Source organism: Nannospalax galili, unplaced genomic scaffold, assembly GCF_000622305.1.
Source record: "Nannospalax galili isolate Female #2095 unplaced genomic scaffold, S.galili_v1.0 scaffold675, whole genome shotgun sequence".
In the NCBI taxonomy this organism is placed as follows: Eukaryota; Metazoa; Chordata; class Mammalia; order Rodentia; family Spalacidae; genus Nannospalax; species Nannospalax galili.
This window is the reverse complement of record NW_008337205.1, coordinates 2,048,004-2,065,391: the sequence shown is the minus strand read 5'-3', so window position 1 is coordinate 2,065,391 and position 17,388 is coordinate 2,048,004. Positions and strand designations below refer to the sequence as shown.

General features: G+C 46.2%; 1 protein-coding gene and 1 non-coding gene across 2 annotated transcripts in view; both read right to left on the bottom strand.

Moving 5' to 3' along the window:
• Nucleotides 1-902: 902 nt before the first annotated feature.
• Nucleotides 903-17,388, bottom strand: part of Actl6b (actin like 6B) — a 23,457-nt gene continuing 6,971 nt past the window's right edge. Inside the window, exons 5-14 of the mRNA XM_008832341.2 lie at nt 10,969-11,066; nt 8,544-8,638; nt 8,369-8,475; nt 5,913-6,002; nt 5,721-5,782; nt 4,753-4,867; nt 4,524-4,604; nt 4,330-4,425; nt 3,867-3,953; nt 903-1,151 (exon numbers count right to left, since the gene is read on the bottom strand). Coding sequence (XP_008830563.1) covers nt 1,071-1,151; nt 3,867-3,953; nt 4,330-4,425; nt 4,524-4,604; nt 4,753-4,867; nt 5,721-5,782; nt 5,913-6,002; nt 8,369-8,475; nt 8,544-8,638; nt 10,969-11,066 — 912 coding nt within the window. The 3' untranslated portion in view covers nt 903-1,070. The remainder of the gene's footprint in view (nt 1,152-3,866; nt 3,954-4,329; nt 4,426-4,523; nt 4,605-4,752; nt 4,868-5,720; nt 5,783-5,912; nt 6,003-8,368; nt 8,476-8,543; nt 8,639-10,968; nt 11,067-17,388) is intronic.
• Nucleotides 10,355-10,426, bottom strand: Trnaa-agc. Its single transcript has one exon. It is a non-coding gene; the product is annotated as a tRNA-Ala (tRNA).

The following is a 17,388-nucleotide window of genomic DNA, read 5'->3' as shown; positions in this document are numbered from 1 at the left end:
AGGTCTGCTCATAAGGTTCTCTGAAATCTGACTTGTGCTGGCTTTGAGGGAGGGAGGGATACAGGAAGGTAGAAGAATCAAAAGGAAGTCGTGGATGTATCCTGAGGTCAGAAAACTGGGTCAGGGCCCACCCCACAATCGGGGTAGGCAAAAAACGTCCTGGCCAAGGAGTGGCCAAGCTATGGTCCTTCATGGCATTGGTGCCTCCTGGGTCACCAAAGGACTTAATGGGATGGTTTCTATGTCTTTTGGGTCTGGCAGCCTTTAAGAGTTTGATGAAATGCCATAAACTTTTCTTCATAGACCAGTTTCCAGTCCAAACCCAGCGGAGGATGCCACAACCAGGCTCTCAGAACAGGAAAGCTCAGGTCCACCCCTCCTCACTGTCTCCCCCTCCTGTTGGGGGTCTCCCCTGGGAAACTTCAGCTCCTCCCTAGATCCAGAAAGATCTCAAGGTGGGTGAGCATTAGTACCCCAGTCCTTGTCTCATGGCTGTCAAAGCCAATTCTTGGGTAGGAAGAGACACAACAGCCAAACTCACCTGAGCAATGGGGGCCTGGATTGTTTGGGCAATGCTCCCAGAAGACCCAAAGCCCGAGGGCCCACTAGGTCACCCCCAGTGGAGGGCCACGCCCTCCTCACCCCCCTCCTCAGCCACCCACGCCCCACCCCATCTCTGCCTTGTGCTCCTTCCAGAGTAGTGACCCCACTGAAACAAGAAATTCATGGCTTCTGGGATGTGACCCAGCTCCCACTGTGGATCTAGCATGAATATAAGTGTGACTCTTCTCTGGCCTCCCATCAGATCCCTGTGTGTACTCTCCACCCCAAGGAGGTCAAACTCATTTTATTTTCTTAAAACTTTTTTTTTTAATTTTTTCAACTCAGAAACATCACAATCTAAGGGAATGAAGGGAAAAGAGGAGAGGGCAATGGCGGTTGGAGGGTTCAGGAAGCTTCAATCTGCACTCTTGGAGGCCTGGCTGGGGCAAGACCCCCCCTCCCCCTGCTGTCTTCTTCTCCCCAGGGGCAATGGGGCAAGTGGGTGGATGTCTGCAGAGAGGTTGCCCTCAGGGGCACTTCCGCTCCACACACTGCTTCCCGCCCTCCTCATATTCCTGCTTGGAGATCCACATTTGCTGGAACGTGCCCTAGGAAGAAGGGCAACATTGGCTGACAAAATGGCCCTGAGGTCACCCCACACCCCTCCTCACCTGTGGAAGGCTTCCTTCCTCCTGGTCTCCTCTATCTCTCTCCCATATTCCTACTCCTCATTGAGGGATTCTAGGCAGGTGCTGAATCACTGAGCTGCTTCCCCCAGCCCCTCACTGGGAGATTCTAGGCAGATACTCCACCACTGATCAACATACCTAGCCTTCTATTTACATTTTTTATTTAAAACATTTTACTTATTATTTTTATTTTATGTGTATGAGTGTATTGCCTGCATGTAAGTGCACCCGTGTCATGCAATGCCTGTGGAGGTAAGAAGAGGGCATCGGATCCCTGGAACTGGAGTTATGAACAGTTGTTAGCCACTATGTAGGTGCTGGGATTTGAACCCGGGTCTTCTGCAAGAACAGCCAGTGCTCTTAACCACTGAGCCATCTCTCCAGCCCCCTCTATTTACTTTTTAAAAATCTGTGTGTGTGTGTGTGTGTGTGTGTGTGTGTGTGTGTGTACAACGCACGCAAGCACTCCTACAGGAATGTGTGGTCAAAGGACAACCTTGGGTGTCAGTCCTGGCCTCTCCACCTTGTTTGAGGTAGAGCCTCTTATTTGCTGCTCTGTAGCCAGGAGAGGTGGTGGCAATGAACTTCTGGAATTCTCCTGTCTCCTCCTACCGGCTCTCCACAGGAGCGCTGGGATTTCAGATGTGTGCTATTGCACTGGCTTTTGTGGGTTCTATGGATCCAAACTCTTCATATAAGTGCTTTACCTATTGAGCCATCTTCCTAGCCCATATATTTATTTACTTATTATTTTTATAAAGGGTTGCACTAAGTTGCCAAGGCTGACCTTGAACTTGTGATCTTCCTGCTTCAGCTTCCTGAGTGACTGGAATTACAGCTGGCTCTTGGATCACCATTCTGACACCACCTGGCACCTCACTGCCACCCAACCCTGCTGGTCTTGAGGAGTCCTGCCCTGGGCATCTCATACTGTCCTTTCTCATTACTGGCTACTTAGCCTTCACCTGAAGATTGATGTCTCTTTTCAGCTCATAAAGCAGACTTCTTTGGTGACCTCATCCTGTCATTCCCTAGTCTCTTGCTCTAGATCCAAATACCCAGCTGTATCTTCGCTTCAGTACCCACGACCTTAACCTGCTCATAACTGAAATCGCCATCTTTACCCAAACCTCTTTCTCCTTTGGTCCCTTCCTTTCCTTCTCCTTTCTTCTCTCACTTCCCTTCTCTTCCCTCCCCTTCCTTTCCCTCCCCTCTCCTTCCTTCCCCTTTTCTCCCGCCCCCTTTCCTCCCCTCCTCTCTTTCCCGCCCCTTCCCTTCTCTTTACCCCTTTCTTCTCCCGTCCCACTCCTTTCTTTGCTCTTTCCCTTTCCCCTTCCGCCCCCTGCCCCCACCCCTTTTTTTTGATAAGCTCTACGGTAGCACAGGCTGGCCTTGAACTCTTTATGTACCTGAGAACATAAACTCTATTCTATGTGAACCCACATAAACAAGCATGGCAGCATGTTTAATCCTAGTACTAGGGAAGTGGAGACAGACACATCCCTGGGGCTCACTGGCCAGCCAGCCTAGCCTACTCTGCAAGATTCCCTTGATCCAAGTTCACACCAATGATCCCAGACATGCTTGTCATCACTATACCACTCCCTTACCCAAAATTCCAGGGTGTCCCTTTATCTCTCTGAGGACCACTGGTGCCTCACTCAAACCTCATCCTGACCAACCTCTCCAGCATTCTGTTCTCTGAGGGAGCACTCAGTCTTCAGGGAGCACTCTTTTTTTTTTTTTTTTTTTAGGGCAGGGGAGATGGCTCAGTAAAGTGCTTGCCTTGTAATCATAAGGCCCGAGTTCAACCTCCAGAATCCATGTTTTAAAACCTCTGCTGTAGCCAGTCATGGTGGCGCACGCCTGTAGTCCCAGCACTTGGGAGGAAGAGGCAGGCAGATCTCTGTGAGTTCAAAGGCCAGCCTGGTCTACAAAGTGAGTTCCAGGCCAGCTGGGGCTACAGGGAGACCCTGTCTCAAAAAAACAAAAACAAATACAAAAAAAAAACCCTCTACTGTAATTCCAGTATCAGGGAAGCAGAGACAGGAGGATCCCTGGTGTTCACTGGGTAGTCAGCCTGGTTGAATCAGAAACCTCCAGAACAATGAGGGACCCCCATCTCAAAACAAGCAAGTGGATAGGGTAGGCATGATGATACACAACTTTAATCCCAGCACTTGGGACGCAGAGGCAGGTGGATCTCTGTGAGATCAAGACCAGCCTGATCTGTATGGTGAGTTCCAGGCCAGCTGAGGCTACAGGGAGACCCTGTCTTAAAACAAAAACAAAAACAAAAAACAGAGATGGAAAGCACTTGAGGAAAGACAGCCAAGGTTGTCCTTGGCTTACACACACACACATACATACAGGCACCTGCACGTGCACTAGCATGCATACATATATACATATATACACAAACACACACACTCATTTTTTGAGACACAGTCTTGAAATGTAGTCCAGGTTAGCCTTGAACTTGAGATCCTCCTGCCTCAGTCTCCCTAGTGCTGGATTTCCACTCCCGCCCCCCTCCCTCAAGACTGGGTACATGTTTGTTGAATAACTGAATGAGGAGCTGTTTGGGCTTCTCTACTGTGCACTCAGTGTTAGGCCATGCCCCTGCCCTCTCACCAGTGAGGCCAAGATGGAGCCCCCGATCCAGGGGCTAAACTTGCGTTCCATGGTGCTGTTGCTGGCGATGAGCTTCAGGCGCATGCTCTGGGGGAGAGAAAGGGGCTGAGAGAAGCTTACATCTAGATTCTAGGAAGGGGGTGAACTGGAGAGATGGCTCAGCAGTTAAGAGCACTGGCTACTTTTGCAGAGGACCTGGGTTTGGTTCCCAGCACCAACATGGTGGCTAACAACAATCTGTAACTCCAGGGAATCTGACTTGGCATTGCATGCACATGCTGCACTTATACACATGCAAACATTCATACACATAAATAAAATTGATTATGGGAAGGGACAGGGCTTGGGAGACAAGAGGATGCCACAGAGGCAGGCAGTCTAAACATATCCATGCTTGGGAAGCAAGAAGAACTTGGCCCAGAAGGCTAATCCAGGACTGGAATCCAAGACCCTAGACTCTCACCGGTGGGGTCTTCTGGGAAAGTTCCCGGTTAAGCCTGTCTGTGAAGCCCTGAAGCAGGGTGTTCCCACCAGTGACAATGACACTGCCATAGAGACCCTGGGAGCAGGGCAAGGGGTGAGTCTCCAGAGTAGAACCCTTCCCTTCCTCCCTGCTAGTCCTTGGCCCCTTTACCAAGCCTCAGGCTCTGGTCTCACCGGGCGAATGTCAATGTCGCACATGCCGATGCTGGTGGTGACCACATGGCCCACTCCTAGCATGGTGTTCCCTGAAAGGCCCTGTGGACAGAGGTCATGTGGGACTTTGAGACTTCTGTCTCCCTCTCCCCCAGACCCTTGACATTCTTCACAGAATCCCTCCCCACACCTCTGGATCCATAGACTCTAACTAGACCTACCCCAAACATCACCCATCACCCAGCCAAACCTTGACATTGGATGGATCAAACAGGCCCTCGGGGATGCGCAGTCTCTCGGCACCATAGTCTGTGTTGTAGCCATTGGGCATCTCGTAATGTACTGTGGGCATCTGTGCAGCCACCCTGCCCAGGGAAGGAACAAGACTTTGCCTGGTGTGCTCATGAAGGGCTGCACCAGAGGTTCCCATGAACCCGACTTCTGACTCTCCATGCCCCCCCTTTTTTTTTCAGAGTCCAGCTGGCCTGAAACTCACTGTGTAGATCAGGCTGACCTCAATCTCACAGAGATCCACCTGTCTCTTGTCTCCTGAGTGGATTAAAGGCAAGCAGCACCATGCTCGGCTTGCCTCTGCCTTTTTGAAATAGGGTCTCATGTAGCCCAGGCTTTCCTCCAACTTGCTATGTAGCAGAGGCTGGCCTTGACCTCCTGATTCTCCTGTCTGTGCCTCCCTAGTGCTGGGATTACAGGCATGCACCACCAGCCCCATATAAAGTGGGTTGGGGATGGAACCCAGGGCTTTGGGCATGCTAGGCGAGCTGAGCTACATCCCCAGCCCTACATCCTTATAATCTTTAAATTTATTATGTATATGAGTGTTTTGCATATATACATTTGTATATATATGTGTGTATTACATGTGTGCACCAAGTGTGTGCAATGCCCACAGAAACCAGAAGAGGGCATCAGATCCCCCCTGGAACTGGAGTTACAGACGGTTGCTAGCTACCATGAGGTGCTGGGAACTGAACCTGGGTTCTCTGCAAGAGCAGCTGGTACTCTTAATCACTGAGCCATCTCCCCCCCGCCCTTTTTTCTTGTAGTTTGAGACAGCATCTCACTATGTAGCCCAGATTGGCCTGGGAATCTTCAGTCTCCTGCCCGGCCTTCCTGAGTACCGGGAGGACATGTGAGTGTGAACACACTTGGCTTCAGTTCTGCCCTCTTTCCTGCCCTACTGTGGTGAATCCTACTCACTGTTCATCATAAGGGGAGTCGGACACCTGCAGCACCGAGGCCTGGAAGTCTTGGATCACCTCCTGAGAAGCAGGAAGGAGTGAGATCTGGCTGAATTCTCTCTTGAACATTCCAATCCCACCCCACTCCCATCCAGACCCTCCTCCTAGTCATAGAGGAGCTGGGGAAGAGTCACGCATCACAGAGCCTCACATTACACATATAGTTATGCCAAGACTTGGAGACTTGAGGTAACTTCTCCTTCTTCTTCCAGTTTGGGGGTGCTCCCTCCCGTACAGGCTCCTGTAGGGACACATAGACTTGAGTATCCTTCTTCAGCCCACCTGGGCACACCGGCCTCACTAGCACTCCCCGTCTGCAGCTGAGCAGTACTGAGCTGAGACTCTGCTCTGTCTTCCAGGAGATAGAGGTGCTTGTCACCCCTCCCTGACAGAGAAGTGAGGATGGTAAGAGTGTGAGACACACTGCAGATACCGATGATCAGAAAGACCCACATCAGAGGCTGTGGGTACAGCTTGGCTGGTAGAGTGCTTGCCTAGCATGCACAAAGTCCTGGGTTCCATCCCCAGCACTGCAGAAACATGGTGGTGCACACCTGGGATCCCAGCATTTGAGAGGTGGAGGCAGGTGGATCAGGTTTTTAAGGTGATCCTTAGTTACATAGTAAGTTAGAGGCCAGCCTGGGCTGCATGAGAGTCTGTCTCAAAAAACAACAACAAAAACCCCACAACAATTAATGAAATGATTCTTTTTCTCATCAGGGGAGCTTCAGTATGAAACACTGAGTCACAGAGCTCTTCCTCGGCAGAGGGGAACTGGAACCTGGGATTTTGTTCAGTTGGTTTTTTGAGATCGAGTTTATGTCACTCAAACTGGTCTCAGTGTAACCAATATTTATGCAGTCTTGGGGATCAAACTCAGGGCTTTGTGCAATCTAGTGAGTTATATCCCTAGCCCTTTTTAAAGTTCTTAAATTTATTGTATTATTATTATTACTACTGTGTGTGCATGGTGTGTGTGTGTATGTGTGTATGTGTGTAAGCATTCATACCATGGTGCAAATATGGAGGGCAACTTTGAGGAGTCAGTCTTCTCCTTCTAGCATGTGAGTTCTGGGGATCAAACTCAGATCATCAAGCTTGATCACAAGCAATTTAGCCACTGAACCATGTCACCAGACTCTGCTGGTTTTTCTTGTGTGTGTGTGTGTGTGTGTGTTTTGTTTTGTTTATTTATTTATTTGGTCTTTTTGAGACAGTCTCCCTGTAGCCTCTGTTGATTTAGAATTCACTATGTAGGCTGGCCTCAATCTCACAGAGATCCTCTTACCTCTGCCTCCTGAGTGCTGGGATTAAAGGCCTGTGCCACCGTGCCCAGCCTCATGCTAAATTTTATTTTAAAGATTTTTTTTATGTTTAAGTGTGTGTCTGTGTGTGTGTGTGTCCATCTACAGAAACCAGAGGTGTCAGATTCCCCAGGAGCTGGAATTACAGGCAGTTGTAAGCTCCTCAATGTAGTTGATGGGAATTGAACTCAGGTCCTGTGGAAGAGCAATACATACTCTTAACATCTTTTATGGGTAATAACTGTTTAAGCTAGGAACTAAGAGTACATATAATACTGACAGACACACTATAGTGAATCTGAATGATAATTCTGTTCTTCTCCCAAAGTAAAGAGTGTTGTTCATTTAGTGAGTAACTACAATAATAAAAAGAAGGGATGCAAACCACTAGGCTCCCATTGAGGCTTCTGATACAGAATGCAACAATGAATATGCTTCAGTCTTTCATATTAGTCCCTTCTGCATGATTCTTTGTGATACTGTCAATATTGCCATCTTTTCCTTTTTGATACACGGTCTCCCTGTAACCCCAGATATTCTGGAACCCTTGTGTAGACCAGGCTGGCCTTGAACCCCCAGAGATCCTCTTCCCCCCGCCTCCTGAGTGCTGGGATTAAAGGCCGTTGCCCCCCTTCGTGGTTTTTTTTTTTTTTTTTTTTTGGTCTTTCTGAGACAGGGTTCCCTATAGCTCCAGATACCCTGGAACTCACTATGTAGACCAAGCTAGCCTTGAACTCACAGAGCTCTGCCTGCCTATGCCTCCTGAGTGCTGGGATTATTTTATTTTTTTAAGTAAGGTCTCCTGAAGTTCAGGTTTGAAGTCCTAATCCTCTTGTCTCTGCCTCCCAAGTGCTGAGATTACAGGTGTGTATCACCATGCCTGGCTCTAGATCCTGGGTTTATTGTACCCTAGAACCCATCACACATATCTGCCATCAACTTATTGCTTGGCTTCAGCCTGTAAAGTGAGAAACCAGGGCCCTGGAGAGATGGCTCAACAGTTAGGAGCACTGACTGCTCTTGCAGAGGATCAGGTTCAGTTCCCAACACCCACATGGTAGCTAAAAATCACCCATAGCTTCAATTCCAGGGATCTGAGACCCTCTTCTGGCCTCTGCAGTCATTGCACGACATACATGCAGGCAAAACACTCATATGCATTAAAACAACAACAACAAAAAAAAAAACAAAAATGAGGAGCCAGACTCATGATCTCCTGGGGGCTTTGCTCTACTATCTCATGGGGACCGATGGGTATAAGGCAGACTGTAGATGGCAGATCTGGACTCGCCAGAGGCCCCACCTTGGCTGCAATCATGTAAGGGGGTATGATGTCAATAGCCATTTCCTGGAAGAGCTCCCGGCACTGCATGGAGATGAAGTCCCCTGCCAGGGGAGACTTGACGATGCCTGAAAAAAGGAGATCATGTCAGGGCCCGGCCCTTCCCAATCAACCCCAACCCCAGCCAAGGTCCTACCTTGCTGCAATACGTAGCCATCGTGAACTGGGATGGCCGTGGTGTGGGTGGCCCCACTGTCCAACACCAGGCCCGTGGACCGTCCATTTGCAAAGCTGGTGCGGATGGGTTCGTCAAAGAAACAGCAACAACCAGGAAGGGATGATGACAGACCCAGGTCCCTCTCTGTTCCCTCAGATTTGAGCTCACCCCAGTCTGCAAAATCTTCTTTGATATATTTTTTTCTTTTAATTTTAATTTTTGTTTTTTATGTGCATATGTGTGTATTACAGTTTATTTTTTTTGCTTTTTTAAATATTATTTTTTATTTTTTTAGAAGAAGCATATCATTACAGCTTTAATATGCTCAATAACAGTTTCCAGAGCAAAGATATAGCTCTTTCAAAAGTGGCTATAAAATTTTTAGGTTCGCTGTTTAATTAATACCGTTATACAATATTGAACTCAGTATAAGCCCTGTAAGACATAAAATTGAGTGAGTTTTTAACCTTTAAAAAAGATCTCCATTTCATTTTAAAATATACTCTTTCTTACAGAAAGATTCATTGTTTTTGCTACTAACACTGAGATGTTGGCGCATAAGTCTCTAATCTGTATGTATCTGATTATTACTAGTCATAATCTGTTGCACTCAGATCCTTGGCACCTGTGTATTCTATAAAGTCATCGAGTAGATTTCAATGGTAATGTTTATCACCTTTATTTTTATTTTATGTGTATGAGTGTTTGCCTACAGGTATGTAAGTGCACCATATGAATTCAATGCCAGAGAGGCCAGAGGAGAGTGTTGGATCCCTGGAACTAGAATAACAGATGGCTGTTAGCCACCCTGTGGGTACTGGGAATCAAACCGAGGTCCTCTGCAAGAACAGCCAGTGCTCTTAGCTGCCTAGCTCTCAGCCCCTTTTTAAAATTAAAAGCATTATGTATTTGCATGTATGTGTGTGTGGGGGGGTATGTGCACATGAGTGTAAGTGCCCACAGAGGCCAGAAGAAGGTGTTGTATTCCCTTTGGTTGGTGGTACAGGCAGTTGTGAGATGCCTGATGAGGAATAGCCAGTGCTCTTAAGCACTGAGTCACCTTGCCAGCCTCTATATGCATGTTTTTGCATGTGTGTGTGGACACAGGTGTGTACAGGTGAGCATGAGCATGCATGCAGAGCCCCAAGTTGATGTCAGGAATCATCCTACATCACTCTTCCACCCTATGCATTGAGGCACGGTCCCTCAATCAGACTCAGTACTCACTGATATGGCTGATCTTGCTGGCCTCCTGAGACTGGAATTACAAGCAGGCCGCCATGCCCATCTGGCATTTATGTGGGCTTCTGGGAATCCAGATTCTGGGTCTCACACTTGTGTGGCAAGTGCTTTAGTCACTGAGCCCTCTCTACAGCCCCTCCTTTGGATTTATGATCCATCCCCCAGATGGAAGCTCCTGAGATCATAGCAACATTTTTCTTTTTTTATTTTGACAATAGGTTATGTATCCCAGACTAGCTGCCCTCTAACTTGCTAAGAGTGACCTTGAACTCCTGGTACTCCTCCACCTTAAGAGGGGTGAATTGCAGGTATGCACCACCATACCAGATTTATGTGGTGCTGTGGGTGGATGGAATTAGGCCAGTACTCTACCAAGTGAGCTACAGTCCCACTCCATTCCTCATTTTTTTTTTGAGGTGGTCTCACTCTGTAGCTCAGGCTAGCCTGGAAGTCACTATGTGGAACAGGCTGGCCTCAAACTGAATGTAACCTTGTCTTGGTCTCACAAGTGCTGGGATTATAGGCTTTCACTTTCATACCTAGTTTCATGTGGTGCTGGGGATTGAACCCAGGACCTCCTGCATGCTAGGCAAGTCCTCTACCAACTGAGCCACATCCCCAGCCCCACCTCTTTTTTTTGTTTCTGTGGGTATTTTATATATATACAGGGTCATGCTATGTAACCTAGGCTGGCCTTGAACCTGTGATCCATCTGTCTGAGCTCTTGACTGCTGGATTACTGGTATGTGTGATTTTGTGTCCTGTGGACTCCATGAATTAGGGTCCCAGTCAGATCATGCCTAGCACAGAGTTCAGTGTGCAGCATGCCCTGAAAAAAGGCAATGTTGATTGGCCTTTTGGGAAGGAGCCAGCCGAATGTCACACATCCCTACCTCCTCTGTGCAGACCCAGCCCTAGATTTCACTTGGCCCAACTGTCCCTGCTGGGACTGACTCACAGAATAGGGAAGGGCCGCTGATCTGGTCTCCCAAACCCTCAGCCTTTTTCCCATGGGGCCTTTTGCCCTAGTGAGATGCAGAGAAATGTCTTCACACCCAAGATAGTGATCTGCTGGGAATCAGGCCCAGCATTCAGCTCAGCACATCACAGACACTCCACCCTGGCCCTCCACCCTGGCAGAGCAGCTCAGCCCAGAGGATACGCGGTGAGAACAGCTGTCTTGCACAAGAAGAAAGCAGGAATGTTGTATTGCTCAAACATCAGCTCTGTCAACTTCTCCCTCTTGGCTCGTGTGTTCCACTGTGGAGAGAGGACAGGGAGGAATCAGGAGGGAGAGGCATGGTCCTCGTATGTGTGTGTGTGTGTGTGTGTGTTCAGATACAGCAAGACATACACTCACATGAATAGACACTCTAATCCACATACTTTTTTTTAGTTGAGAGTTTTTTGTTTGTTTAGAGACAGGGTCTCCCTGTAGCCACAGCTGGCCTGGAACTCACTATGTAGACCAGGCTGCCCTTGAATTTACAGAGGTCTGCCTGCCTCTACCTCCCCAGTGCTGGGATTAAAGGAGTGTACCACTCCATCCAACTTATTTAAATTTTTATTATGTTTATTTATTTGTGTGTGTACCCGCATGTGTGTCCCATGACGTGTGTATGGAGGTCAGAGGACAACTTGTGGGAGTCACCTCAGAGTTGGTTCTCTCCTTCCACCTTGTGGGTCTGGGGAATTGAACTCAGGTTGTCAGGCTTGGCAGAAAGTGCCTTTACCAGCTGAACTACCTTGCTGACACTATCAATTTTATTTTGAGACAAAGTCCAACTATGCAGCCAAACTGGCCTCAAATTCTTGATCTTCCTGCCTCAGTCTTTAAGTTCTGGGGTTACAGGCAGGCACCACCATGCCTGGCTAGGAATTTCGTTTGTTTGTTTAGTGTATGCACTTGTGTGTGTATATGAGTGTGCAAATGTGTGGTCCAGAGGACAATGTCTGTGTCTTCCTCAATCATCTCTTTTTTGTGACAGGGTCTCTCATGAACCTGGAGCTCACTTATTTGGGTAGACTGGCTGGCCAGTGAGCTCCAGGGATCCACTTGTCTCTGCCTCCCCAGTGCTGGGGTTACTGGCGTGTGCTGCCCCACCTTGCTTTTTTTGTATGGGTGCTGAGGATTAAACTCAGGTCCTCATGATTACACGGCAAGCACCTTACCCACTGAGCCATCTCTCTGGCCTGTTTTTTGTTTTTTTGCCCCCAACATGTTATGTAGCTCAGGTTGGTTTTGTTCTCAATACGTAGCTGAGGTTGAAAGACCTTGTACCCCTGATCCTCCTGCTTCCACCTCCCAAGTGTTAGAATACAGGTATGCACTATTACTACACCTGGAAAGAATTAAATTATTTGTTCATTATTTTTTTATTTTAAAAATATTTTATGGGCTGGGCATGGTGGTGCATACCTTTAGTCCCAGCACTCGGGAGGCAGAGGCAAGTGGATCTCTGTGAGTTCAAGGCCAGCCTGGTTTACATAGTGGCTTCCAGGCCAGCTAGGGCTACAGGGAGACCCTGTCTCCAAAAGACCAAAAATATTATTTTTTATATTTTATTATTTATTTTATACGTATGAGTGTATTGCCTACATGTATTTAAGTGCACCCATGTCTTGCAATGCCCTCAGAAGTCAGAAGAGGGTGTCACATTCCCTGGAACTGGAGTTACGATGGTTATTAACTGCCATGTGGGTACTGGGATTTGAACCTGGGTCCCCTCCAAGAGTAGCCACTATCCTTAGTCAGTGAGCCATCTCTCCAGTCCCGCATGCAGTATTTTGAGATAAGCTGTAACCATGCAGCCCAGGCAGGCCTCGACCTAGCTATCTAGCCTAGGCTTGTCATTGAGCTCAAGATTCCTTTACCTCAGCCTCTCAAGTACTGGGATTACAGGTATGCACAATTATGCCAGCTAAGAACTTAAAAAAATTATTTATTTGTGGGGAGATGGGGGGGTGCACATATCTCAGCACACATATGGAAGTCAGAGAATAACTCGTGGAAATCAGTTCTCTTCTTCCACCTTGTAGTTTCCAGGGATCGAACTCAGGTCATCAGGCTTGGCTGCAAGCACCTTTACCCATTTTGCTGACCCTACTGGCTAAGAAGTTTAAAGGTCACAGTCCAAAGTTGCCTAAGGAAAACAAAACTCAAAAAGGAAGAACTGAGACTTGTCCAAGATCACATAGTATTTTGAGACAGTCTTATGTAGTCCAGGCTGGCTTCAAACTCATTATGTACTCATGACTTGGACATCTAATCTTCTTGCCTCCATCTCCTGAGTGCTGGGATTACAAGTATGAGCCACCAAGCCTGATTTATGCAGTACTGGAGATGGAACCCAGGGCTTTGTGCATGCTAGGCAAGCACTCTACCCACTGAGCTACAGCCAAGGTCCCACACAGAAGTGCTTGGCAGAGCTGGTTGTGGAGTCACAGTCCTTCAAGGCCTGGCTTGGCACTTTTTACTGTGTAACACATACCTTGGACTCCTTGGGGTTTGCATCTCACCCCTCTTCCATATCCTAATCATCTCAGAGGTCAGAAAACCAGGGAAGAGGATTTCAAGGTGAAAATAATGGATTGAATATAGATGTCTAATATCATTCCCTCCCAGTTTTTAAAAGATAGAAGCCTACCAAAGCCAGCAAGCACCTGAAAAGCAGTGTCACTAGGGAAATGCAAATCAAGTATCAGTCACTAGAGAAATGCAAATCCAGAGGTAATGAGGTCCTAGAATGGGGGATAATTAAAAACCAGAAGTTTGTGGGATGTGGTAGCACACACCTTTAATCCCAGCACTCAGGAGGCAGAGGCAGGTAGATCTTTGTGAGATGGAGGCCAGCCTGGTCTACATAGTGAGTTCCAGGCCAGCCAGGGACTACATAGTGAGAGCCTGTTTCAAAACAAAGCAAAACAAACAAAAATCACACACACACAAAATGAACAAACAAAGCAAAATGAAACCAGAGTCTGGAGAGATGGCTCAGTAGTTAAGAGTACTGATAGTTCTAGCCAAGGATCGGGGGTTCAGTTCCCAGCACACACGTGGTGGCTAATAACAATCCGTAACTACAGCTCCAAGGGATCTGATGTCCTCCTCTGTCCTCTGTGGATACGGCAGGCATATACTACATACACGCAGCAAGCATACATACACATAAGATAAAAATACATGAAATATGACAACAGCAAAAAACTCCAGACAGCAACAAATGTGACCAAGAAATTAGAACCCTCTGTCAGAACTGATAGAAAAGGAAAAGGATTCAACTACTGCAGAAAGTAGTTGTTGATCCCTCAAAATGGTATAATAGAGAATTTTCACAAGACCCAGTCATTCCATTCCTAGCAACACCCTCAAGAGAAAGGAAAACAGGCAAATCCTTGAACACAAATGTTTATAGCAACACCATTCACAACAATGGATGGTTGGATAAATGAATGGATGTGTGGATAAATAAACTGTGGCATATCTGTAAGATGGAATATTATTCAGCCACAACAAAGGATGAACTGTTGATATGAGCTATGATACAGATGGACATCAGTTTTATGCTACATGAATAAACACTGATACAGGACTACCAAGCAGCTCAGTGGGAGAAGGTATACTTAGCAAGTGCCAGATCTTAGCTTCAGTCCCCAACCCCCCCAAAACAACACTGGCACAAGAAGTCATATTGTATGATTTCATTTTTAGGAAAGAACCTGAACAAGTATGTGCCTAGAGGCAGAGAGCAGCCAGGCATGGTAGTGCAGACCTTTGATCCCAGCTCTGAGGAAGCTAAGGCAGAAGGATCATGACTTTGAGCCTCGATCAGGCTACATAGTGAGTTCCAGTCACTTTGGGCTACATAGCAAGCTATTTAAGTAATAGGTCCTTAAAATATCTATCAGACTCCATGTCCCTGGACTGTGTTTGTGCCAGCCAGGTCCTGAACCTGGTAGCTGATTCTCTAAGGAGAGTGAACTCAAAGGGCTTTGAAATAGTGGGACACTCAACACAGCTGAAAGTCAGGCATTCTACTTAAACCAGAGAACTGAGTGACACTGTGTGTGTTGAAGGGGGAGGGCCAGGTCCCATGCCTTCTCTGGGCTCCAAGAAAGGGGCCATTAGGCAAGGTTCTAGAGTAGAAGTTTGTGAGATCACATTTTAAAAAAAGGAGGGGGGGGCTGGGCATGGTGGCATATGCCTTTAATCCCAGACCTCAGAAGCACAGGAAGGTGGATTTCTGTTAATTCAAGGCCAACCAGGTCTACATAGCGAATTTCAGGCCAGCTGGGGCTACACAGTGGGATACTATCTCAAAAAATTTTTTTGTTTTTAAAAAATAAGGGCTATGAGCCGGGCGTGGTGACGCATGCCTGTAGTCCCAGCACTTGGGAGGCAGAGACAGGTGGATCTCTGTGAGTTCAAGGCCAGCCTGGTCTACATAGTGAGTTCCAGGAAAGCTGGGGCTACAGGGAGACCCTGCTTCAAAAAGACAAAATAAAATAAAATAAAATAAAATAAAATAAAATAAAATAAAATAAAGGGCTGTAAAGATGGCTCAGTGGTTAAGAGTGCTTGCTGCTTTTGCAGAGAACCTGGGTTTGGTTCCCAGCACCTATGTTGGGGGACTCACAGCCTGTAACTCCAGCTCCAGGACATTTGACACCCTCTTCTGGCCTCTATGGGCACTTGCACATAAACATACATACATACATATACACACATGCAAGCACATACAAATACACATAACTAAAAATAAATGTTTTAAAAATAAAAATAAGAAGCCAGGTGTGGTGGCACACACCTTTAATCCCAGCACTTGGAAGGCAGGGGCAGGTGGATCTTTGTGAGTTTGAGGCCAGCCTGGTCTACATAGTGAGTTCCAGGATAGCTGGGGCTACAGGGAGACCCTGTCTCAAAAAGACCAAAAACAATAATAATAAATTTAAAATATTAAAAAAGAATACAGGAACATAAATGACAAACCCAGTAGAATGATTGGATTTTAAAGTTGAGGCAACGTCTTGAAAAGTAGAGGAAAAGATAAAGATGGAAAGCAGAAGAGAAAATATAAGAAAATTAGGGGACAAATTCATGAGGTCCAAAATATAAAGAACAGGATTTCCCCAAAAATAGGTAACAGAGGCAATAGAGAGAAATAAATAATAAACTGAATATTAAGAAAATTTCACGCATAGGTCCGGCGACATGATTCAGTGGGTAAAGGCCCTTGCTACCAAGTCTGAAAAATCTGAATTCAATGCCAGAATCCCACATGATGACAGAAGAGAGCCAACTCTCTCAAGTTGTCCTCTGACTTCCTCATGTACACTGTGGCACTTGTATACACACACACACACACACACACACACACACACACACCAAGTATACACAAGAAAAATATTTCACTCAATTGAAAGACAAAGGTTTCTGGAAGGTATATATGTATATGGGCTCTACATGAATAAACGAGCACCCAAGTCAGTATATTTCATGATGGAACTGTAGAACACTGAGATGGAGTGAAAATTCTATAAGTTAAAAAAATCACACCAGAGGATCAGCAGTGAGATGGCCTCAGCCTTCTCACTATCAACAGTAGAGGTTGGGAAGATAATGGACAGTGAAGCTTTCAAGATCTGAAGAAAAAATGGCTTCTAACCTGGAATATGATACTTGGCTAAACTATCAATCTGAAATTAGTTATTCAAAGACTCAAAAAAAAAATGAGAACCCTGTGACCTTTCTAAGGAGGCCCCTGCAGGGTCTGCTCCATGAAGACAAAAGAGTGAACCAAGAAAAGGAGTTCAGAAAGGGAAATAACTTCTTTTTTCTTTCAGAAGGGAGGCAAAGAGATTCTCTAAGATGCTGCTTAAGGAAAACATTAGGCTAAGAACTGTTTCCCCAGGGTAATGTACAAGGCCAAAATGGAATAGGTCAAAAATTTAAAAAAAAAAAACAAAATCCCAGATAGCCAAAGCAACCCTGAGCACAAAGAGCAACGTTGGGGGGATTACTATACCAGATCTCAAAGTATACTACAGAGCTACAGTCATAAAAACAGCATGGTACTGGCACAAAAATAGACACATAGATAAATGGAACATCATTGAAGATCCAAACCTGAGTCCATGCAATTTTAGCTACCTGATATTTGACAAAGGTGCCAAGAACACACAATGGAGGAAAAATAGCATCTTCAACAAATGGTGCTGGCAAAACTGGATCTCTACCTGTAGAAGAGTGAAACTAGATCCTTATCATTCACCTTGCACAAAAGTCAACTCCAAATGGATCAAAGACCTCAATGTGAAACTGGAAACCCTGAAACTATTAGAAGAAAATATTGGCAGTAACTTACAGGATATAGGTGTAGGAAAGGATTTCCTAAATCAGACAGAATTTGCTCAGGAATTAAGGTCAGCAATCAACAAGTGGGGCCTAATCAAACTAAAAAGTTTCTGTACAGCAAAAAAAAAAAAATCAAAACAGTGAAAACACACAGAATGGGAAAAAAATCTTCACCAGTGACACATCTGACAGAGGTTTAACATCCAGAATATATAAAGAACTCAAAAA